The sequence below is a fragment of the Microplitis demolitor genome, chromosome 3 (assembly GCF_026212275.2).
Source record: "Microplitis demolitor isolate Queensland-Clemson2020A chromosome 3, iyMicDemo2.1a, whole genome shotgun sequence".
Taxonomy (NCBI): Eukaryota; Metazoa; Arthropoda; class Insecta; order Hymenoptera; family Braconidae; genus Microplitis; species Microplitis demolitor.
The window spans coordinates 16,286,689-16,309,461 of NC_068547.1; the positions used below are offsets into that span (position 1 = coordinate 16,286,689).

Below are 22,773 nucleotides of genomic sequence, written 5' to 3' on the forward strand. Positions count from 1 at the left end.
TAAATCATAAAATATTCAATTTACATTAAAAGTTTTTTTTTTAACGTATAGTTGCATCGTATTTGAACTTATACAATATAAATATATATAATGTATACATAGTAATGGCGAAATGTTATATCTAAACCAATATATCTTTGTGAAGATAAGATAAACTTCTTTAGCTCGTAATGTAAATTCACCGCAGAGGAATATATCTGCTGGGATCTTTGGTCTGTAAGTTACCTAGTGTAGCTTGCAAGCTAGGTCGGTTCACTTGGCAAAAGTAAAAAAATACACATCTGCAAACTATACTAAAAATAAAAAGCCAAAACCCTCATGCGACAATTTTTATAATAAATGCTATCGCACACAATATTTTTAAGCATAAGGAAATAGTTGAGAATTTATAAATTATATACATTTGTTCATTGAGTTTTTGCTTAATGAAAAAAATGATTTATTTTCAGACATATTTACTGTATAAATACTTGAACAAATTAAAATTGTCAGATAATGCAGAATTATTTATTTAATACTTATCTGATTCAGATGTTTCGTTTCAAAACAAATATAAGATTTTAATGGATACTTTTATTTATATGAGTAATCAATTTTGAAATCTGTAATATTAATAAAAACATTGAATTATTTAAAATATTTTATTCATATAATCAGTTTAAAGACGTCAATTCGAAGTAAATGTTTCGAGGTTGAAAGTTAAGTGTTTTATGTATCTTTTAATTTAATCAATGCAATGATACTCTTGGTAGTGACCTATTTACATTTACATTTCCCACACACTCATTGGAGGTAAATAGTTTCAAAAACTAGAATTTTTTTAAATTCGTTTTTACTTAAACCAAGCGGTGTCATTAGTGAGCTTCCCAGCTCAATTTTTTGAGAGAATTTTTTAGAACATACTTGGAATGCTTACCAACGACTTACAGCAAAACATTAGTCTTCAACATTCAAGAAAAAACCGCACTCAAAAAATTTGGTGGAAAAAAATTAGTGTGCTAAAAACTTTTTGTCTTTTACGCAAGACTCAAAAACTAAGAAAAAATCTCAATTTTAATGTCAAAATCTAATTAGCCTTCATTTTCGTTTAATTTATCATGTTGCCTGTTTGACTAAAGGACGTCAAAGAATTTAATTTAACTTTTACTGTAATTTCAAGTAAAAAAAATTAAATACATTTTTATCTCAATCTTTAAATTTAATAAATGCAAGACTGCGCTGAGATTGACCTATTTACATAAACTTGTAGACAATCAAGTGCATCAAAAAATGCGTCTTTAAGAAATATCTGATTTATAAAAATATAGAATAAATTTAAAATATTCAGATAAATATATCTATACATTCTAATTAACGATAAGTAAACGAAATGAAGTAAAATCCAAATAATTTCTTATCTTTTTCTTGAGAACCGTACATTGCTCTAGTATTATTAGTGAAGATCATAAGTTTTTTTTTTTTTTATTTCAAATTAGGAAAATATATGAACAAATTGGTTTGAAAACATCTTGCATAAATATTTTTTAATTATGTAGATTCAATTATAGTTGAAACGATATACAAACAAATTGGAACAATATCGATGTAATTAATTAAAGTTTACGAGTGCCAATTATTTATACAGTAGAGTCTCTATAATTTTTTCATTTTGTAGCTTTGACTTCCTTTAATTTCTCCTCCGACAGCAGGGGAAGTGTTCTCCCACTATCACTCAACTGTACATGCGCAAAGGTAAAGCGCGGTTCTGCGTATAGGCGTTGCGCATAAACTGAGTATTCTAATCTTAAATTTGTGTACGTAAATAAACATTTAAGTTAAATAAGCTTTTATATTGTGAAAATCAATTAAAAAGAAAAAAAAACTTATTACGTGATGGAAAATGAGTTTCACTGAAAAGATTGATTTTCTATTTAAGAAGTTTAACAACAATAAAATTGACATATTAATTTTGGAAAAAACTTAACCTTTAAAATTTAAAAACTCGTGGGTCGTTTCGACTGACTCACTGTTTTTAAGCCACGCCTTCTAGTAAAAAGAAAGGGTACTTCTACAATTTTAATTCCTGGAATTTTGGATTCGTCTCGGTCAAAGTTAGAGAGACTCCGCTGTATTCAAATCATGTAATCAGAAATAAATAATTAACTATGTTATATAATCACAAAGCGATAAACTAGATTCGAGATAACAGTATCTGAATTTTGTGCTATTCTATAATAAAATAGATGAAAGAAAAATATTTATAATTTGATTGAATACAATATAGAAATATACACAATTAAAACAACAATATGAAATAAAATTGTTGCAAAGACTAAACGAGCTTTCGTATCCCTTTGAACATTCTGCATAATAATTATTACGTGAATAGTGTAAAAGCAAATTTGTTCAAAAAATATTCCAAGAAGATTCGATGTATAGAACTTCTAAAGTTGAGACAGCTTAGAACTTCAAGTTGAACTTTTAGGATTCTAAAAGTAAAAAAAAATATGAATTTTTTTAATCAGAATTCCCTAAACGTATTTTTATTACATTTTTCCTTGGTTTAAAAAAAGCTAAAAAATTTTAATTTGAAAATTTTATAATTAAAAGAGGTAACATAATAATTTATTACTAATAAATATAAGTTTTTAAAATTATGGTTTAAAAACGTTCTCATTTGACTCGACATCCGTCCTCATACACTGTAAAAAATTTCTGTGTCAAAATCGACCCGGAGAACTTTACACAGCCGTGCAGTGTGAAATAACGGTGTAAAATACTTTTTTACACCATTCCGTGTTGCTCGTTAATTTTTATTAACGAGCAACAAATTATCATTTAATATTTTTAACTACTTATTCGATAACTACATTAATTTTATTTAAGTATTAACCCGACTACAATGTTTTATAAGGACTTGACAAGCCTTATCAGGCTAACCTTATTTCAAATAAGGTTCAGATCAGAATATCCTGACGAGAAACTGATATAGATGTAACGCTTAAGACCCATGAGGTCCTTATCAGGATCACCTTATCAGGTCCTTACCAGGATATCCTCATCGAATCCTCATCAGGATTACCTTATCAGGTCCTTACCAGGATATCCGCATCGAATCCTTATCAGAGTTGCCTTATTAGTAATTATTTTTAAAAAATTATGAAATTGCGAAAAAAAATAAGAGAATGTTAATTCGATCGGGAATGTTATCTATTGTATGAAGAGCATTAATTAGAGGGAGGAAATATGTTTTTTATTGATGAAAAAATTCCGATGAATGCTGGGCTCGAACCTTCATCCTTCCGATTCAAAGTCCTTGATGCTATCCACTGCGCTGACATACATATGTAATCTTGTAAGTGTAAATATGATATCCATTATGATGTCAAAGAACAACTGATAAAGAAGTAAAAAATCCAAGCTTCAATGATTGACGTGATTTTTATATAATACTCATTTGTACTTTGTTTAATTTGTAGCCTGTATATAAAATATTTAAAGGAATTGGATTACTTTGTTTTGAATAAGGGTATCGTGATGAGGTCCTGACAAGGAACTTGTCAGGACGACCCGAGGGCAAATAACTTTTTTTTAATTAGATTATCCTGACGAGGTCCTGATAGGGAACTCGTTGAGTTGACCCGATGGTAAATAATATTTTTTTCGAATAAGGATATCCTGATGGGGTCCTAATAAGGAACTCGTCAGGTTTGCCCTAATAAGGCAAACCTTATATTAACCTGACAAGGTCCTTATGGTACTTCAGGCAAACAGGAAAAAATTCTAGTCGGGATCACAACAAATTTTCAAAATTAAGTCATTATTTACAAAAAATAATAATTTCAATAATGTTGTAACTTATTGTTTTATGCAAGCTTAACTTTTTCGCAGTGAAAAAAAACCGTTTTTTGCTTTATATAAAAGTTTTAAACAAGATCGTGAAGCTAATTAGTCTGTCCGTGAAAAAAACTGTTAAATTAATTAAACGAAAAAATCGTAACTTATGTTTCTCGTATCCCTTATTTGTCTTTTAGAACGAGTTAAAATTTAATTAAAGAACTACAATAAAAAGAAGGTGAAATATTTTCATTGATAAAAAATTTGTAATCTCTTTACTCGAATATGCAGTACTAAATTATAAATAAAAATGCTTTTATCTTTGAATTACTTGGTATATTATTCATTTGTCTTCTTAAATTCAGCGAACAATTGTCCACTTTAATAAAGTAATTTACACGAATATGTGTTAGAGCTTTTATTGAAATGAAAAAAATGTGATATAAAATTTTTTTTATGGCTTTTGCGTTGTTTCCAGTAGATTATTAAATATTAAATGCAGCAAGTTAAAGTGGTTTTTTTCGTTAAAAAAAAAAAAAAAAAAGGATGATAAGATAACAGATATGTAGATTTTTTATATGCCATTTGTATAATAGATATAAAAAAACTCATTGTTAAAAATTAATCTTCTCTGGTTTTTTTTTTTCTCCTAAAGTTACAAATACTCAACTTGCGCTATACTACTCGATTGAAATGAAGAAAAGTTTGTGCCCCTGGCATTTGACATGAACCAATGGAAAAGGATAATGAGAAAAAAAGTGATAAGTTAGTAAGTTTAAGACTATATTGATTAAATAAACTTTATTTTGTAACAATATAACTTTAAATGTATTATTTAAGATTGAAATTATTTTATTTAATTATTACATGGTATACAATCTCGCGTTACTAATTTCAAAAGGACTAATATTTTTATACACTTTTTTTGCTTTAGTCAATAAAATTAAAACCAAAAAGGCGTATAACTTTTTTTTAATTGATAATCAGATTAAAGACTTATTCTAAAGTTGAAATTTTTTTTTTTTTTTTCAATTTTTAGCTATAAATTAAGTCTACAAAATGATCGGCAATGAAAAAAAAATTGTAGGTCCTTTTGGTTTTAAAAAGTTTTCTAAAGCCAAAAGGACGTATGAAAATGTAAGTCCTTGTGGAATTAGTAAAGCGATATATTTAGCCTAAATTTTTTTGAAAATAAATATATACGTGGAAGTATAGCTTTATTTATCTATACCTGTACAAATAATTTTTTGTTAATTTTTTATTCGTCTTTTATATTATTCGACGTGGAATAAAAGAAAAAAAGGGATTTTAGTATTTGAATGCTATATTATTATTTGTTTGAAAACTGATAAACGCTATGCTGACAGTTTACTGATGAAATCTTCCTGCAGAGCTCTGGTGAAATTCAAGCAGACGCTGTGACTACTTCAGTCTATTAAGCAGCAGAATATTCTTGTATTTTTGGTCACAAAAAAATTTTACTAGAGTTGTTACAGTTTTTTTTCTCAATCCACTTTACTTTTTGTCAACTTTATAAAAAATAATCACTCCAAACGTAGTACAAAATATTATTATAGTAATTGAAATCAAAAACATGAGATATAAATATTTTCACAATACATAAACTGATAAAATTATTGATTTTTTTTATTAATCCATTGAGACGGAAAATAAAAAATTTTAAATATCGATTTTGTGATTTGTTACATTTTTACAGTAAATGGATCCTTACTTTTTCGTAGGTATTAAAATAAATATATGTTAAACAAATTTTTTTGTAAATGTCGATATATTTTTTCAACATACTTAAAAAATATATAAAATTTTTTTTATGCGCAGAAAAAAAAATAAATGTCACATATTTCGTATACGTTTTTTTGCATATATTGTAACAGAAGTGAAACTAATTTTTAAACATTTAAATATCTAGAAAACAAGTGCCCTATATTTTTTTTTTTTTTAATAGTCAGTCAAATTTTGTCAATAGTAGTTAGACATATATATGACTAAAAACAACAGTTCTTGCCCAGCACAGAAATGGTCACTGCATGCAGAGAAATGTCAAGCAAATATTCCTATCTAGTATAGTAATGATTCCATTAATCGACTCTCTTAAAATGAATCAGTGAAAAGTGCTACAAATCAGTGAATATTCACTGCATAAACAATCCCAAGTGTGCACTTATTCAATCAGTAGTATACTTTGGCAGCACTTTTCACTGATTCATTTTAAGAAAGTAGAGTTTGTGTCACGCCGCTCTTATGTGACTGCTTATACAAACTATAAAGTAATGTAACCATTACTATGCTGCATAGAAATATTTACTTGACATTTTCCTCCGTGTATGTTGAACGACAATGGGACGCATTTGTCCAGATAGTCATTCACATCTTCACACAGCGTCGTTACCTATTTTATATAGTAACACATCTACTGCTGAAACGAACCCGTATTATCTGGTAAACGAACGATGACTGTGAACACGATAACCAGTTTTGTTTTCGACATAATGTGTAATACAGTAATGATTACTATGTTGAATTGTACTCAGCCGTAGGTAAAAACTACCCACCCTTATTATAACCAGAACTATTAATATACTAAGATCAGTTTTTATACATTCTTTATGAAAAGACATTAAAAACATACATAATTAAACATTATTTTCCTTGCCTTTCTTTTACTGCTATAATTGCAGTGTTATCATTTCTAATTTAAGTCTGTTATTATTGTAGTATAAGTGATATTAATTTATAAATTATTAAATATTACAATATATATATACATATATATATAGGTTGAAATTAGGAGAAAATTTATTGCATATAACTTTTTTCAAAGAACTGTTTTAAAAATGTCATAAAGATTCTAAGCTTTTTTCTCGTTTGTCACAATTGAATTACGGGATTTATGGCCAATAACAATAAGAAAATTTTTTTTATGGTTAAGCAATCGATATCAATAAATGACCTTACGAGTGTTCAGAACAGAAGAATAAAATATATTTTTATAAAGTAAAAATATAAAATCAAAATCACATAAACTCATAAATATTGTTTGAAAATTTTTGGTGATTTGTTGAAAATATATATCATATGCTATCGACACATTCTCCTTCGTTGAACGAGAACTATTTTTGAGAATACGGACGATAACTTTCAAATCGTGAATCTAAATATGCAGTCAAGTGAAAAACCTTTCAAGATGTGAAATAAAAATTCTATGGAAATTTATCAGTTAGTGAATAGTAGAATAATGAAATAAAAAAAAATACATATGATAAAAAGAGAACATTGTTTAGACTAGTTATCTAATGCATATTTAATTTAATTAAATTTAATTATGTAAAACTAAATAAAACTGAAATCTTACTTTTTAACTTTAGTGAAATATTATCACGATTCTATATTGTTATGTTATATTTTACAAGTCTAGCTCAACTTTTACGTTGAATTTTGTTAGATAAGAATTCCCATGCGCGCTATGCTTAAGATACAAGAATACAAAATCCAATTTAAAGTGATAATGAAAGTTTTAAAACTATTTTTGTCACTCAGTGTCAATTCAAATGTTTAAAACATTTTTCTTTCTTTTTATTTTATCTTGTTTTGTGTAAAAAAGGAAAATTCTAATTCACTTGATAGAATAATTTTTTTTGTTTTTTAGGTGTTAATAAAAATACTCTGAAAATCAATTTATGGATCATAAAATTTATATATTTTTAACGGAGGTATGCTTTTAGCGATGAGATAAAAGGGGTCGAAAGTGATGCGTAGCAAATGGATTTTTCTTACAAACCCTTCACCTATATCTCATACATCACTCTTATTAGACTTTGTTTTAGAGTATCACGTAACGCTATCACGAAAAATTACTTTGGATAATATTTCATGATAAACGTAAAAAAAATTTATTTAAAAAAATAATTTTAAACACATGCACATTAATGTAAAACGATATCTTATAAATCTATATTACATTTATAGACTATTACCCCATATATATAAATAGAAAAAATTAATGGCACACTTAAAATAAATTTGTTCATTAATAATGTAGTACCTTAATATAATTCACATATTTTTTATTAAAAAATAACATTTCATATACTTAGTACAAATAAGCATAAGATCCGAGATGTAAGCATGAGTTGCAGATGCTATTTTTTTTTACGAATGCGATGACAAGACAATGGAGAAGATGAGTGAGTTGTACATATTAGATGATATGGGGTTCAAAAGCAAAGCACCGCTGGGACGTGGGAGCGAAGCGCCCCAACTCAGAAAAGAAAAAAAGTTGTAAAATTATAAAATTTGAAATCGTGTGAAACTAAAAACGGTACATTTGAATTTGTGATGTGAAAAAAATTCAATTTGTGGAAAATTAATATTTTATTTTCAAGTTTTACTTTAGAAACTAATGTTTTAGTTGCATCAATCCATGAGTCTAAAACGGCAATTTATCGTACAAAACAGCGTGCACTAAGATAGGACTTATCCCGCATGAGAAAAAAATATATTTTATGACTTATGCAAAAGTACAACATGTGCATAAAATGGACCAAATGCCATTTACTGACTTATTCTGTTTTACAAAAAAAAATGTATGATCATGAAATTGGTATCATTATCCGTAAGACTTTTTAATCTAATACTCATTAAATGTTCGATCGAAATCGAGCTCTGACCCATGCAGGAGCTGCCAGAGTTGAACGACGGGGCCCTACTTGGCCCAGCACTGGGGAACCTAGTTTTAGCAGACCTATATTGGCTCAAGATTGGGTACTCAGTTCTGGCCGTTGCAATGATTACCCGAACTTGGGCCAAGACTGGATAACCTAGCCTAATTGAATTATGGAAAAATTTTATATATGACACAAATAATATTGTAATTTATTTTTATTTGAATATTAATGACAAAAATACATTGGCAATTGGAATAATCATCACACATCATGACTAAGGTCCTACATAATTTATTTACAAAATTGAACCATTGTAATAAAGTTGAAGAAAAAAAAAATTATTTTATTAGTCAATCAATTAATTAATTTCAATTACATTATTACTTTTTAACCGTCACATGTAATAACCTATTAAATATGTTATACTAGCAGTCTAATAATTTTTTTTTTATATTGATGAGTAGACATAGCCATTGAATATAAGTACAATACATATATATGTATAATAATGAATAATTAAACATTTAAAATGTCGAATATTATTTATTACTATGTATTCCATATATATCAAGTATATTAACAGAAGGTCCCATATTCCAATATCGATCAATTCATTTAATGATCGTTCCATAAATGTTTAAGATAAAATTGTAATTTTAAAATACTAAACATTTTTTAAATTTCTTGGTCTGAAAGTTTTATCCCAACTTCGATCAACGAAGCATGCACTATTATTATGATTTTTTTTTTATTTTAATAAATAATTATTGACTATATCTATATTTTCATCAATTTAGAAAGTAATATATGACATTTCGAAAGATTTTATCATTTATTATTATTATTATTCTTATTATTATCTTATTCATCATTAATTGGATAGGGTCTGTACACTGTTCAGTAACTTTTTTTATTTTATATATCTTGATATTTACACACATAGTTTTAATAAATAATTATATTTTTCTGTTTTATGTAAAAAAATATTTAGTGCTTTCGAAAATATCGGACATTACTTTCATTATCGATATACATAATTAAAATCTTATCATTTTCATTTATATATTATTATTTCATTCGGTATACATATATAATTTATATAACTCATACACTTATATATATATTAATTTATATAATTTTCCTAACATTAATTTTAAGTATCCAGTCATGAGATTCGTTGAAATACATCTAGATAATAATTACAGTACTATAATATGTTTTTAAAATATTTAAGTCTATTATTATTACATTACAGTTTAATAATAATAATAAGAAGAAGATATGCAAAAAGGATTTGAATATTAAAGTTTATAAGAATTATCCACAATTTAAACTACTGATGAGCAGTCACTCGAATCGAAAGGATGAACTTACATTTAACTTACGTTAACTTATAGAACTTACATGAAACTTAAATTACTTAATGGGCTTGATTATAACTCGAATCGACTTAAATAAAAATATTTACTTAATTATAACTTACTTGGAATAAAATTAACCCAAAGTGAACTTGAATGTACTGATATAAGATTAATCAGTGCAAAATTAAAAAGAAGCCACAGTAAAAGGCTACACTGAAACCAAAACATTGCTGTAATAGCAATACCATTAGGTTATAGTATCCATCTAAAGTTTGGAAAATCGTAGATTGTTAATATAGCAATACGTCATTTGCGTAAAGGTTAGATTGCTATTTTACCCATACAATCAGTGCTGCCAGAACGTGCGATATATTTACCCCCTCTTGCCATTACACTCAATGCTATTTCACCTCAGGAGGGGGTAAAAATATCGCACGTTCTGGCAGCACTGGTTGCTACGGCAATACGTATTGCTATATTAACAATACGTATTGGTATATTTACAATCCAGATTGCTATATTAACCATTTAGATTACTATATTAACAATTTGAATTGCTATAATAACAATCTATAGAAATGGTTAAAACAGCAATACCAAGTACGAGGAACATAACCAAAGAATATGGTTAAATTGACAATACTTTTATTTAAAATTGAAGATAGTCAATGCAATCTAGTATTGCCAAGTTAACCATACATTTTGTTATGACAACTATCTACCATTAGCAATACTTCAGATGGTCACGATCACCACATTTGTTTTTCAGTGTACATAATCTATTGTGTCGAGTTTATAGTTCCTGAAGACGAGCACTGATGCTGCACCAGCTAACGTTAAGGAACTAACTGAGGGAACAGAAAAATTTTTTTTTCTGTTTACTCCAGACGAGTGAGTTTGGATGATTCCAAAGTAACTTTCTTGCAAACATCAGGGAACGTGTTAAAAGGAAAAAATTTTTTTGAGGAACTCATCTACGAGGAAGTTGCTTCAGAATCATCCAATCTCACTCAAGCTTAGAAAGAACAAAAAAAAATTTATTATTATAATTAAGTCAATATTTTTATTTAAGTTGATTCAAGTTATAATCAAGCCCATTAAGTTATTTAAGTTTGATGTCAGTTCACTTAACTTGTGCAAGTTCTATAAGTTAACGTAAGTTAAATGTAAGTTCAATATTTTGACTCGGGAAAATTTATATTTTTAAGTATTTGAGAAATGTAATTTAAATTTACTAAAATTAATAAACTAAACTTTTATCAGCTTTTTATAGAAAAAAATAACTTTTTATATCCGGATCTATTTTCATACTTTTAAATATAATTGCTGGTTAAATTTAAACAAATTTATTTTCAAAGAGCTCAATAATATATCGCCTTACAATCATTTAGAATACTATAATCACTTTTACTCGTACTTTAATGTGGTTTATAAAAAAACGTGTTATTTCAACGTTTAATAGTTCCTCATAAAATTAAAACGACTTTTTTATTATCGTTTTTCATTTGCTTTTTAGTATTATTAATCATAACCGGTCACAAAAGTATTTTTCAAATATCGTACAAAAATATATTCTGAGTTATTTATTTATTATTATTTTTTTTTTAAACTATATAGACACAAATATATTGATCAAATTAATATGAAGAAAAGTAGTAATTATATCCATGAAAAGTATGATAAATTAAATAGTATGAATTTTCAGTGAGAGCTGAAAAAATTTTTGATAAAGTTAATGATCATTATAAAACTATGTTATAAACTTTTCTTAAAGAAAATTTAATGACATAAATACGAGAATTATTAAATTATGTACCATAAAAAATTAACATTAAAAATTTTAATCTTAAAAAATAATAAAAACTTATTTTAGTATATACTATTTATTTCATCTATAATAAGTACTTATTTTTTAAATTAAAATTTTTTAAATACTCATCATCACTCGCCATACTTTTCTATCAATACTATTTCAATTTTCATAACATATATTAATAACACTTAAATTTCATAAATCATCAATTTCATTTATTTACTTTTTTTTTCTTTTTATTTTACTTTCTCCCTGTTCTCATTTCATTATTTATAACTTAATTAACGTGGCCAATAACTCTTAGTATCTCTAAGCGCAAATAATTAATAATAATAATAAATTATACCAAACAGTATATAGACATAAATAAAAAAAAATAAATATATAAATAACATAAATGAAAATATCAAAATAAAAAAAAAAATAAATAAACATACAAACAATAAATTTTTTTTTTAATTACTCGTAATAAAAAAATTTTGGCCAATACTCAGTCGTTAAATGCATCCGTGCTGCATAAAAAAATTATAACAGAGGAAGAGACTAGACTGTAGTGATACGCAAGAAAAATCACCTGACAAACTACACACAAGTCGCTTTATATCCAAGAATTATGTCGGGTGTTTTACTGCACGAGGGTCGATCGTTTGGTGATATAGTAGTAGACGCAGTAAAAGTATTGGTAGTAGTAGTGGTGGTGGTGGTGGTGGTGGTGGTGGTGGTGGCCATGGTGATTGTGGTGGTAGTGGCGGCTGTTTTTTCTCGCAGTGTCGTCGAAGTATTTCGGCCAAGTGATTCCGCCCTATCCGTACTAACAAGATTTGGTGGTCTAAAATCTTTAGATCGTTGATGAAGAACCTTTGTAAAGCTTTCAGCATTCCCAATACTCGTTCTACTGTCACGATAACACTGTGATGACTTTCCTAAGGTTTCAAGTTTTTCAGCATTAGTTAAAGTATTAGGACGGCTACCGCGATAAAGTGGACGTGCAAGAACGTCCATTCTGTCAAAATGACAAATGCTCATGCCTTTGTCTCTAAGTAAAGGCCTAGCAAGAACATCCATCCGATCAAACTGGCAAATACTCATTCCTCTTTCACGTTGCAATGGCCTAACAAGTACATCTGTTCTATCAAACTGACAAATACTCATTCCTCTTTCACGTTGAAATGATCTTAAGGGTTTTGGATGCTCGTTGAAAGGCTTTAGATTCATCACTGGAATAATCTCTTCCTCTGCTTCAATAATTTCTTCAATTTGACCTTGTTCTTCACCTCCACTTATTTCTGTTTGTACCAATGACTGAAGATTAAAAGCACTTCGAGTACGCCGGGAAAAATTACCATTTTCACCTAACATTGAAGCACTTGAATCCACAAATACGCTGTTTTGTCTTGGACGAATTACTGCTTGACATTGTGAGTGATCCACACAGTGAATATTAAATTTTGAACACGAACGCAACTGTAACACCAACAATTTCTTTTTTTATATTTAAACACATCAACTTGATACAATTTTCAATTCTCATATATTTAAACTTATCGTGAAAAGAAAAAGGATTTATCCAACGAGATACGGCCAAATCTGGTAGGATAAAATTATATTTAATCAAATATCGAATTTTCACATGACGATATCTGAACATTTCTATCCAGATCTGACCAAATCAGAAAAAAAAATTAACAGGCATTGTTATCACTAACGAAATTTTTCTAGATATGATCAGGGCCGAATTCTATATTTGATCAGATATAATTTTCTCTGATTTTTGAGTAAATTTGATCAAAATAATTTCGACTATAATTATATCCAAAACATCAAATGTGAACTAATTTTTATTAAATAATCAGTTTCATTAATTTAATAATTTCAAGTTATGAAAGCATTGTAAAAAATTTCGTTACACACATTAGATATTCTTCAAAAACGTTCAAAAAATTCCCCCATACTTTGAAATGAACGCGATCTGTTAGAAATTAATTTTAAAATTAAAATAATTTTTTTTTTTTTTTTTTTTTTTTTTAAATATTTCAATTCTATTAATATCAAGTTTGAATCATACAAGTTTCATAAAAAAATTTTTGAAAATAAGGTAAAAATTTTTCGATATCTCACTTTGATTGAGAGTCAGTTTACTCTAGTCTCCCCTAAACGTCAATCATTCTCAAATTTCTTGACAGACTTGGTTATATATTGTTAGGGCCTAGTACGACTTTATTTCATTTACACCCACGGCAAAAAATGATTACGATATGAAATTTCTGATGTGTTGAAAAAAATTCACTTAATAAAATCGATGTTTTTTTCATTAAATCATTTAAATTAATTATTAACTTATACTCTATATTAAAATATTGAACATTTGGCTTTTACTTTATAAATATTTAATATCTTTAAAAGCATAAGATAATCAATATAACGTAACCTGAAATGTCCTTAACTTGAACTCTATACTTTTTTTTTTTATATAAAAATGAAAAAAAAAATTAGTTTAATATGTCAGACAATTACTATTTATTATTAAAAAGATTATTAGTTAAAAGTTTTTTTTATGAATTTTGTATTGAAAATTATAGGTTTATTGATTTTTAAATCGTTAATATTTAATTTCTTTTTTTGCTAGACATTCAAAAAAATCTTGAATGTGTTGAAATTTGTTTTTTTATTGTTTTTATTACCAGAAAACGTGGAAATAGAGTAACTGTCAAACGTAAAAGGAGATCCAATGGGAGTTGATTGAACCGAGACATGGACGAAGTTTTCACCTTGTGGGTGACTAACTATCGCTGAGGGACAATAAACTCGTCGGCTATCTCCATCAACCATCGGACAATATTGTAGTGTTGGTTCGAATTCTCATGAGGTAAGCTCATAGAGTAAACACGTATCACAGAAATTACCGTAACACAGGGGTGTATATATATTTACGAAGAGACAAGTTAACATGGGTGTCAAAATCGTAGAAAATACTGTGTGGTTTCGATCGTCCCAAAGGTATTTAGTATGACGACAGTTACTTGATGGATATTTATTACTTTAGGTATTCGCGCAAAATGTACCTGTATGTATGTATGTTTGTATGTATATATGGCTAGTCACTAGTCATGTCATTATCTGTAAAATATACCTACGACTAGTCTTATTTTCGAACATCACGTTTCTCGATAAAGAATACCTATAGCATTTACTCTTTACTTTAGTATTATGTTGTATAGATCTTTATACTACATAAAAACATTTCATTGCTTTATACAAACAAAAAAAAAGCCTTAGAAATATATAAAAAATAATTAGTTTGGGATATTTTTCTAAATTTTATCTTAAGTACACTGTAAAAAATTTGCGGAGTGAACACGGAGTGAATCAAAAGTGAATGTGAAGCGGATAACTATTTGTTTATTCATTTGATTCCCTCGTAATGAAATCAGTCCTAAATTACTACTGAAAGAAGTTCATTTTAATATTAAAACTCCGAATAGGAGTGAATCCGAATTGGAGTAAAATCCTGATGATTCGAAAATCACTCCGCCAAAAAAAACAAACTTCCTATTTATGAATTCGGATTTATGAATTCGGATTTAAATAAAGTTCGTAATCACTTCGGATTCACTCCCGATTTTTTACAGTGTAATGATAATAAAATATTGAATAAAGGAATGCTTCACTTTTTTCATCTTGAATACGCGAAATCATTTACTACACGGAGAGAAAATTATGGTAACTGTTCCTAGTACGTTTATGAAATATCATCTCATACCGTTATGGTAATGATTATTGGGATTATGGAATATAGACCTATACTTTCTGGGAAAAGTTCTCATAAGTATGTGAACAATTTCTATCATTATGGTAACAGTTCCCATATCGCATGTGAAAGAATCATGGTAATGATTACCATACTCATAGAAATATTTCCCATAAGCAAATAGTAACCGATCCTATAACCACATTGTAATAGTTCCTAAGTGTATATGGGAATAAGCCCTATATATTATAGTAATCGTTGCCATAATGTATGGAAATTATTACCATGATATCATGGTAACCGTTACCATCTCATTATCGTAACGATTATTATAATATTATGATAATCTTTCCCATAAAATTTAGAAATTATAATAATTTTTTTTTTTCTGTAAGAAGCGTTTTTTTTTATATTACAAAATATTACAAAATTTTAAGTATACAAAAAAAACGCTTATTACAAAAAAACTTGATTATAATTTCTAAATATTATGGTAACAATTATCATAATGTATAGGAATTATTACCATAATATTATGGTCACCATTATCATAGTTACATGGTAATGATTATCATCATTCCATAGGAACTATTCCGATACCATATGGGGATTATACCCATAATTATAGGAATGATTACCATAAGGGTGCCGTTCCTATAATCAACATATAAAAAAAACCGGTTATCATACAGTATGGGAACCATTCTTATAATATATTGTAACTGTTACCATAATTTTCTCTCCGTGTAGTTGCTTGAATTTTAAGAAATTGAAGACAAATTTTCTAATGCCGTTGGGAGAATTTTTTATTTTTTCATTTTAAGATAAAATTTAGTAGCTTCGAAAAAATAAAAATAAATTATTTTTGTTATATTTTCATCAAGTGCAGTAACTCATGTGCATATTTAAGTAATAAATATGTTTTGATATAAAATTTGAGAGTTGAAGTATAAAAATTAAAAAAAAAAAATTTTTATAAAAATAAATTATTTTAATTAAAATTTTTGGATATGCTATTTTGAACAGCTTCTATTATTCAACATCGATATTCATAAAAGCTCATGCTTAATTAAATATATTCTACTACAAACTACTAATTACATTTGCCTGGAGTATGAAAAAATTGATAGTCATCAAAATATTTTTAATAAATTTTCGGAATAAATTATTTTATTTAAATTTCACTTTTATCACAATACTTTTCATGCTAACCAGAATGTAAATAAGTTTTTTAATACAAATATTAATTATCTCAAATTTAAAATTTTTTCAATTTAAATTCATAATTGTTTAAAATATATATATATATATATATATATATATATATATATATATATATATATATATATATATATATATATATATATATATTAGGGTGCTTCGTTTGAAACGACTATTTTCTTTTTTCTAGTCCATCGACGGAATAATGTTCTGAATATGTAAAAGAAAATTCTCACCAAAGATGAGCTCTCAATTTTAATTTTATGAACTCGCTAAATGAATTTGAAATTTTCCCATTTAATTAACATGTAAATTTTGATTTTTTTTTTTTTTTCAATTATTTGTAGCTCCGCGACATTGTAAGATATTGAGCCGCTCTTACTCAGAAATAACAGAGGAATCCTTCCTCTTTAAAAGTGATTGTAGCTAATTTACGTTTTGTAACCGACCTCACTGGTAAAAAATCTCAAACCTAATTTTTTTTCAATTTTCATGGTTTTTTTAATTTACTTGCAAACCACTAACTTTAGAACAAAATTGTACAGGACTTTTTTGTAGAGAATTTTATTCCCTATAAAAAAAATTATTTAGTCTATTACCGTAGAGCTAGTAGTTTCCGAGATAAATCTAATTAAATATCGCAAAATTGGATATCGCTGTTTTATCCACGATTTTAGTACTTTTCTATAAAATTATGGCCGAAGAAATATATAATATTTCCTGGTTAATATATCATCAAAAATATGTCCAGTAATACGAAAATGTCTCCTATTACACTTACCTCCATCTTTTTTTATCTTAACCCAAATGTCTTCGTTTGACCATCGGAAGTTTTTTCAATTACTACCTCTCTCAGTACAAAGATAATTGTTTCATACTTTTTATAATTACATATAAATGTGTAATATGTATTTTTATATTTTACTCTGATACATGACATGTTTTTACAGCCATAATTTCATAAAAAAGTACTAAAATTGTGGATAGTACAGCGATATCTCAATTTTTGAGAAGTTTATTTAGATTTATCTCGGAAACTACTAGCTCTACAGTAATAGACTAAACAAGTTCTTTTGTAGAGAATAAAATTCTCTATAAAAAAAGTCCTGTACAATTTTGTTCTAAAGTTAGTGGTTTGCAAGTAAATTAAAAAAACCATGAAAATTGAAAAAAAATTAGGTTTGAGATTTTTTAGCAGTGAGGCCGGTTACAAAACGTAAATTAGCTACAAGCACTTTTTAAGAGGAAGGATTCCTCTGTTATTTCCGCCTAATAGTGACTTAATATCTTGCAATGCTGCGGAGCTATAGATAATTGAAAAAAAAAAAAAAAAATCAAAATTTACATGTTAATTAAATGGGAAAATTTCAAATTTATTTAGCGAGTACGTAAAATTAAAATTAAGAGCGCATCTTTGGTGAGAATTTTTTTTTACATGTTTAGAACATTATTCCGTCGATGGACCAGAAAAAAAAATAGTCGTTTCAAACGAAGCACCCTAATATATATATATATATATATATATATATATATATATATATATATATATATATATTTGGCGACGATACTTTCGGTTTAGATTGCAATAATCACTGCCTAAGTCGCTAACTACCAAAGAGTGAAAACGTCATAAGTGATAATGAGCAGAGGAGAGATAGAAAAAGGTACTTGTGGGGTGAGAGGCGTTTCGTCTAAGTATGCGATAGCTGAGACTCCTCAGTTAGGTGTGTCTATCGTATACCCCATCTAAGACACCGTGTTGGAAGTTACATGTTGGAAATGTTATATATTGAAGCAGGCATAGGAACGAGGTATTGCGAGAGGCGCGAGTTGTGAATGCCATCTCGCGGAGTGAAGCCGAACCATCACAGGGATCTTTGGCGTAGATTGCCGAAACTGATCGATCGTAATTATTGTAGCAACGCTACATATATATATATAAATTTCAAGATAAATAATGTTTGCCAGAAAATATTTAGAGCAATTCTAAATGAAAAATTTTTCCATGTATAAATATCTTGGTATCAATACATGTACGTTTATGAACATGTATATAAATGCCAAGATAAGTATTAAGAAAAAAAACATGATAAACGTCAATCCGTTCTCTCTTCTTCATCTCTTTTATTCTCAAGTCACATTTTCTCGCATTTATTCCAACACGTTGGGGAATCATAAATTGTGACATTCATGCGTCGATAAATTTATGGAACATGTTTTATGAACGAACGAACGAACGTGGGATTGGTGCAAATTTACAATGGATAGATGCTGTGGATATATAGAGTTAAAAATGAATTGTAAATTATAAAAAAATAAAACTTTAATTTAGCAAGCCTTATTTATTTTATTGTAAATCAAAATGATATAATATATGAAGGAAGTGCCTCGACATAGTGTTGGGTATATATTATTACATATATAAACGAAAAATTGTTATAGTAGGTGTTTGAATTACATTTCGAATACAGTATAGAGGAGGAACGAGAGGGCAGGAACAGAAGATAAATGAGTTTCAAGTGAATATGGATCGCACGATACTACGGCTAACCAGCAACTGCCGCAATGCACTTTCTCGATTCACAAGAATGAACACGTTTAGAATACTATACTGTCATCATTGTTATAACAACGATTTTACTGACAATAAAGTATTTCATTTGTTCAAATTATTGTTAATTACAATCACGCTGCGGTATTGATTTTCGATTTTGCTAAATATAAGTCATTTCGTGGTATAATGGAAAACCCAAAACAGAACAAAGAGACTATTTGGGAATTAAATATCGACACTTTTTTATTGAATTTGATTGTTAAAATATAAAAACAAATTTATAAGATAATTATTTTTATTATGTCATTTTTTAAAATTAAATTGTGTCATATATTATAATAGCGTGACGATATAATAGAGTATTTTATAGATAAATTACCTCAATTATAGCAGGAATTCCTCACGCGATAATGTAATATATCGATGAATAACTAAGTGGAATTGAAAAATAATTTTTGAATAATCTAAAAAGGTCATTAATACGAAATAAATTTTATGTTTCGTCGCTAAACAATATTTAATTATGGGGGACAATTTTTTTATGTTTAATACAACCATTTCAGTCATTTATAATTTAAGATAATTTTTTCTTTTTTTCAAACGGTAAAAAGTATTTTTTAAAATTACTATTTTGTTTATAATTAGACTGCAAAAAAACAGAGTATGTCCAGGAGGTGTAGATGTTAAAATTTTCGGTGTTAAAATAACACCGCTGCCGGTGCAATGTTCTATACCGGTGTTTAAATATTTTCCTTTGTGAATATTTTTACTTACTCGATCGATACAGTTAAACAGGTGTTTTTATTAATTAATTAAATTATTTTTAATTCACATGGTAGTCATAAAATTGTGTAATTTTTAAATGAAGTAAGTATAACATAAATAATTATTTAAATAAGTACATAGCAAAATTGAAATTTTCTCCAGATACACTGAGAGAAAAAACTGATTATCTGAACTATGAAAAACATAATTCAATGAAGCCTCCACTATTACCCTCAGTTCAGAGAACTAATATATAAGTTGTAAAACGTACAATGATATCATAGTTGTTCTAACTGTGTTATAGTTCAATGAACAATGACAATAGCCAACGTAACTAAGTAAAAAATGCTATTTTTATTACAAAAAAATAATGAAGAAAAATCCTTAATTATATTCGTCGACGACTTAAATGATGCTAAATTAATGAAATTATAATCGTAAAATTGCTGAAACATTTGTGATTCTGTTAAAGTATAAGTTCTGAGAAATAATACTAAATAGTTACCACAACAAAACAAATGCTTAGTTAAAACTACTACTCTCAAATAGTTTCGGGCACTATGATATAATTCAAGAAACTAGATTTATTAGTTAAGAAGACTATTTTTTCATTTCCATCCCTTTCTAGTTACCTCAACCATGCACTTTTCTCTTAGTGTAATGTTCATTAAATTTTTACATTTTTTTTCAATTTCTATAGGTGGAATTTTTTTTTTTACACTGATTTAACATCGGTATTTTGTCACAATCAAATTACACCGCCTACACTGGTTTTATTTCACTTTAACACCACGCGGTGTTTAATTGAGTCCATTTTTAATACCGCTCTTTTTACAGTGCATTATCGTCTAAATTAAAATTTTTGTTTGAAATACAACCCCGAATTCGTAGTTTATGGGTAATTACTATACTTGGGTAATTAAATACATAAATATTTTAATTTATGTATTAGAAAATAAAAAACACCTAAATTATTGTTATGACTATTTATTAAGTTATACTTTGCAAAATTAATAACTTACGAAACTATAACAGTGGAATATGAATTTGATTTACCGAATGTTTGAAGAGTAGTTAATTATTGTAGACACAAAACACCTGCTATGCAGTATGTACACAGTTTCTCCGTAAACTCAAGAGCAATGAATACATATGCAGCATGTTCAATGCAGAAACCACTAGAGTCCTTTTGGTTAAAGTTAATCCGTCGTGTAATTCTGACTAATACCGCAAAATTCTCACTTGCTATTTAAAACTTTTCGTTTCGTTGTGAATAATCTTTGGGTGGTCAGCCGGTTTTTTACTATGCAGAAGTTTTAGTAATATTTATTGCAAACGGATGATAACAAAAATTTCATTACTCCAACATGTAGAAAGAAAAAAAAAAAACAGTAACATTAAAACTAAATTTATAGTATGATTTTAGTTGAGATATTATTATAAATATTATATTTTTACATTCAGCAAATTACAAAACAAATAAATTACTGGAAAAGTAATTATTAAAGAAAAATAAAAAAAATTCAAATTCCAAGTCAGAATTACCGGAAAAGAAAGAGACAAATAAATAAATGTTAACTCAGTAAATCATTGATCACAACATTTCGTCTATAAATCAGACTTTCTCGAGCTCTATAAATAAAAGTACTTTTTTTTTTTTTACAAAAATAATAAACAGCATCATTTATATCCCCTAGTTTTGTAAGAGCTATAATTTTAAACGAAATTTTTTTTTCCAATCACCTGCTCGAAACTACAAATCTCAATGTCTGTTTAGAAAGTCAATACAAGCCAATTTCAGAGCAATGAGATCTAGCGGGTTTGAAATCATCGGTTTCTTAAGGAAGACCCTAGGGCAGAAAACTTCTAATAGTTTCTGTACACTAAATTAGTTTTTGACTTCATTATAGTCTTGCTAAAATCAAATCTGTTAATTGAAAACTTTGAATAACTATATGTCGTTTTAACCAACCAAATTAACAGTTTAGTTTGCACATGTCTTATTGATTTAAATTGTCTTATTTCTACTAGCTCTAGACATTTAAACTTCAATGCAGATAGTTATGCTAAATGCAATGTGTGACATGGAATTAAACACAAGTCACATGTAATCCGGTTCATCCTTTGGCTTACAACGATATGATGTCTTTTCAATATAAAATTATCAAAATATTAATTCATTTTATTTTTATAAAAAATTAAGTATGTGATGTGTATTTAAAGTAAGTGACTGACTAATGTAACTAAATTTATTTTTAACCCTTCAGAACATGGATGTTTTGACTCACCTTACACGGAGAAAAAATTAAAGGAACTGTTCCTAGTACGTTTATGAAATATCATCCCATACCGTTATGGTAATGATTACTTGGGATTATGGGATATAGACCCATACTTTCTGGGAATGTTTCTATAAGTATGGGAACAATTCCTATCATTATGGTAACAGTTCCCATATCGCATGTGAAAGAATCATGGTAATGATTATCATACTCATAGGAATAGTTCCCATAAGCAAATAGGAACCAATCCTATAACCACATCGTAACGGTTCCTAAGCGTATATGGTAATGGTTACCATAATGTATGGGAATTATTACTATAATATTATGGTAACCATCTCCATAATATTATGATAACTATTCCCATAATGTATGGGAATTATTACCATAATATTATGGTAACCATGTCTATAATATTATAGTAACTATTCCCATAATATTATGGTAACTGTTCCTATAATATTATGGTAACCATTCCCATAATATTATGGAAACGATTACCATAATATTATAGTAACCATTACCATA

General features: G+C 27.5%; 1 protein-coding gene across 1 annotated transcript in view; it reads right to left on the bottom strand.

Moving 5' to 3' along the window:
* Positions 1-12,257: 12,257 nt before the first annotated feature.
* Positions 12,258-22,773, bottom strand: part of LOC103572354 (uncharacterized) — a 47,598-nt gene continuing 37,082 nt past the window's right edge. Inside the window, exon 5 of the mRNA XM_014441027.1 lies at positions 12,258-13,139. Coding sequence (XP_014296513.1) covers positions 12,258-13,139 — 882 coding nt within the window. The remainder of the gene's footprint in view (positions 13,140-22,773) is intronic.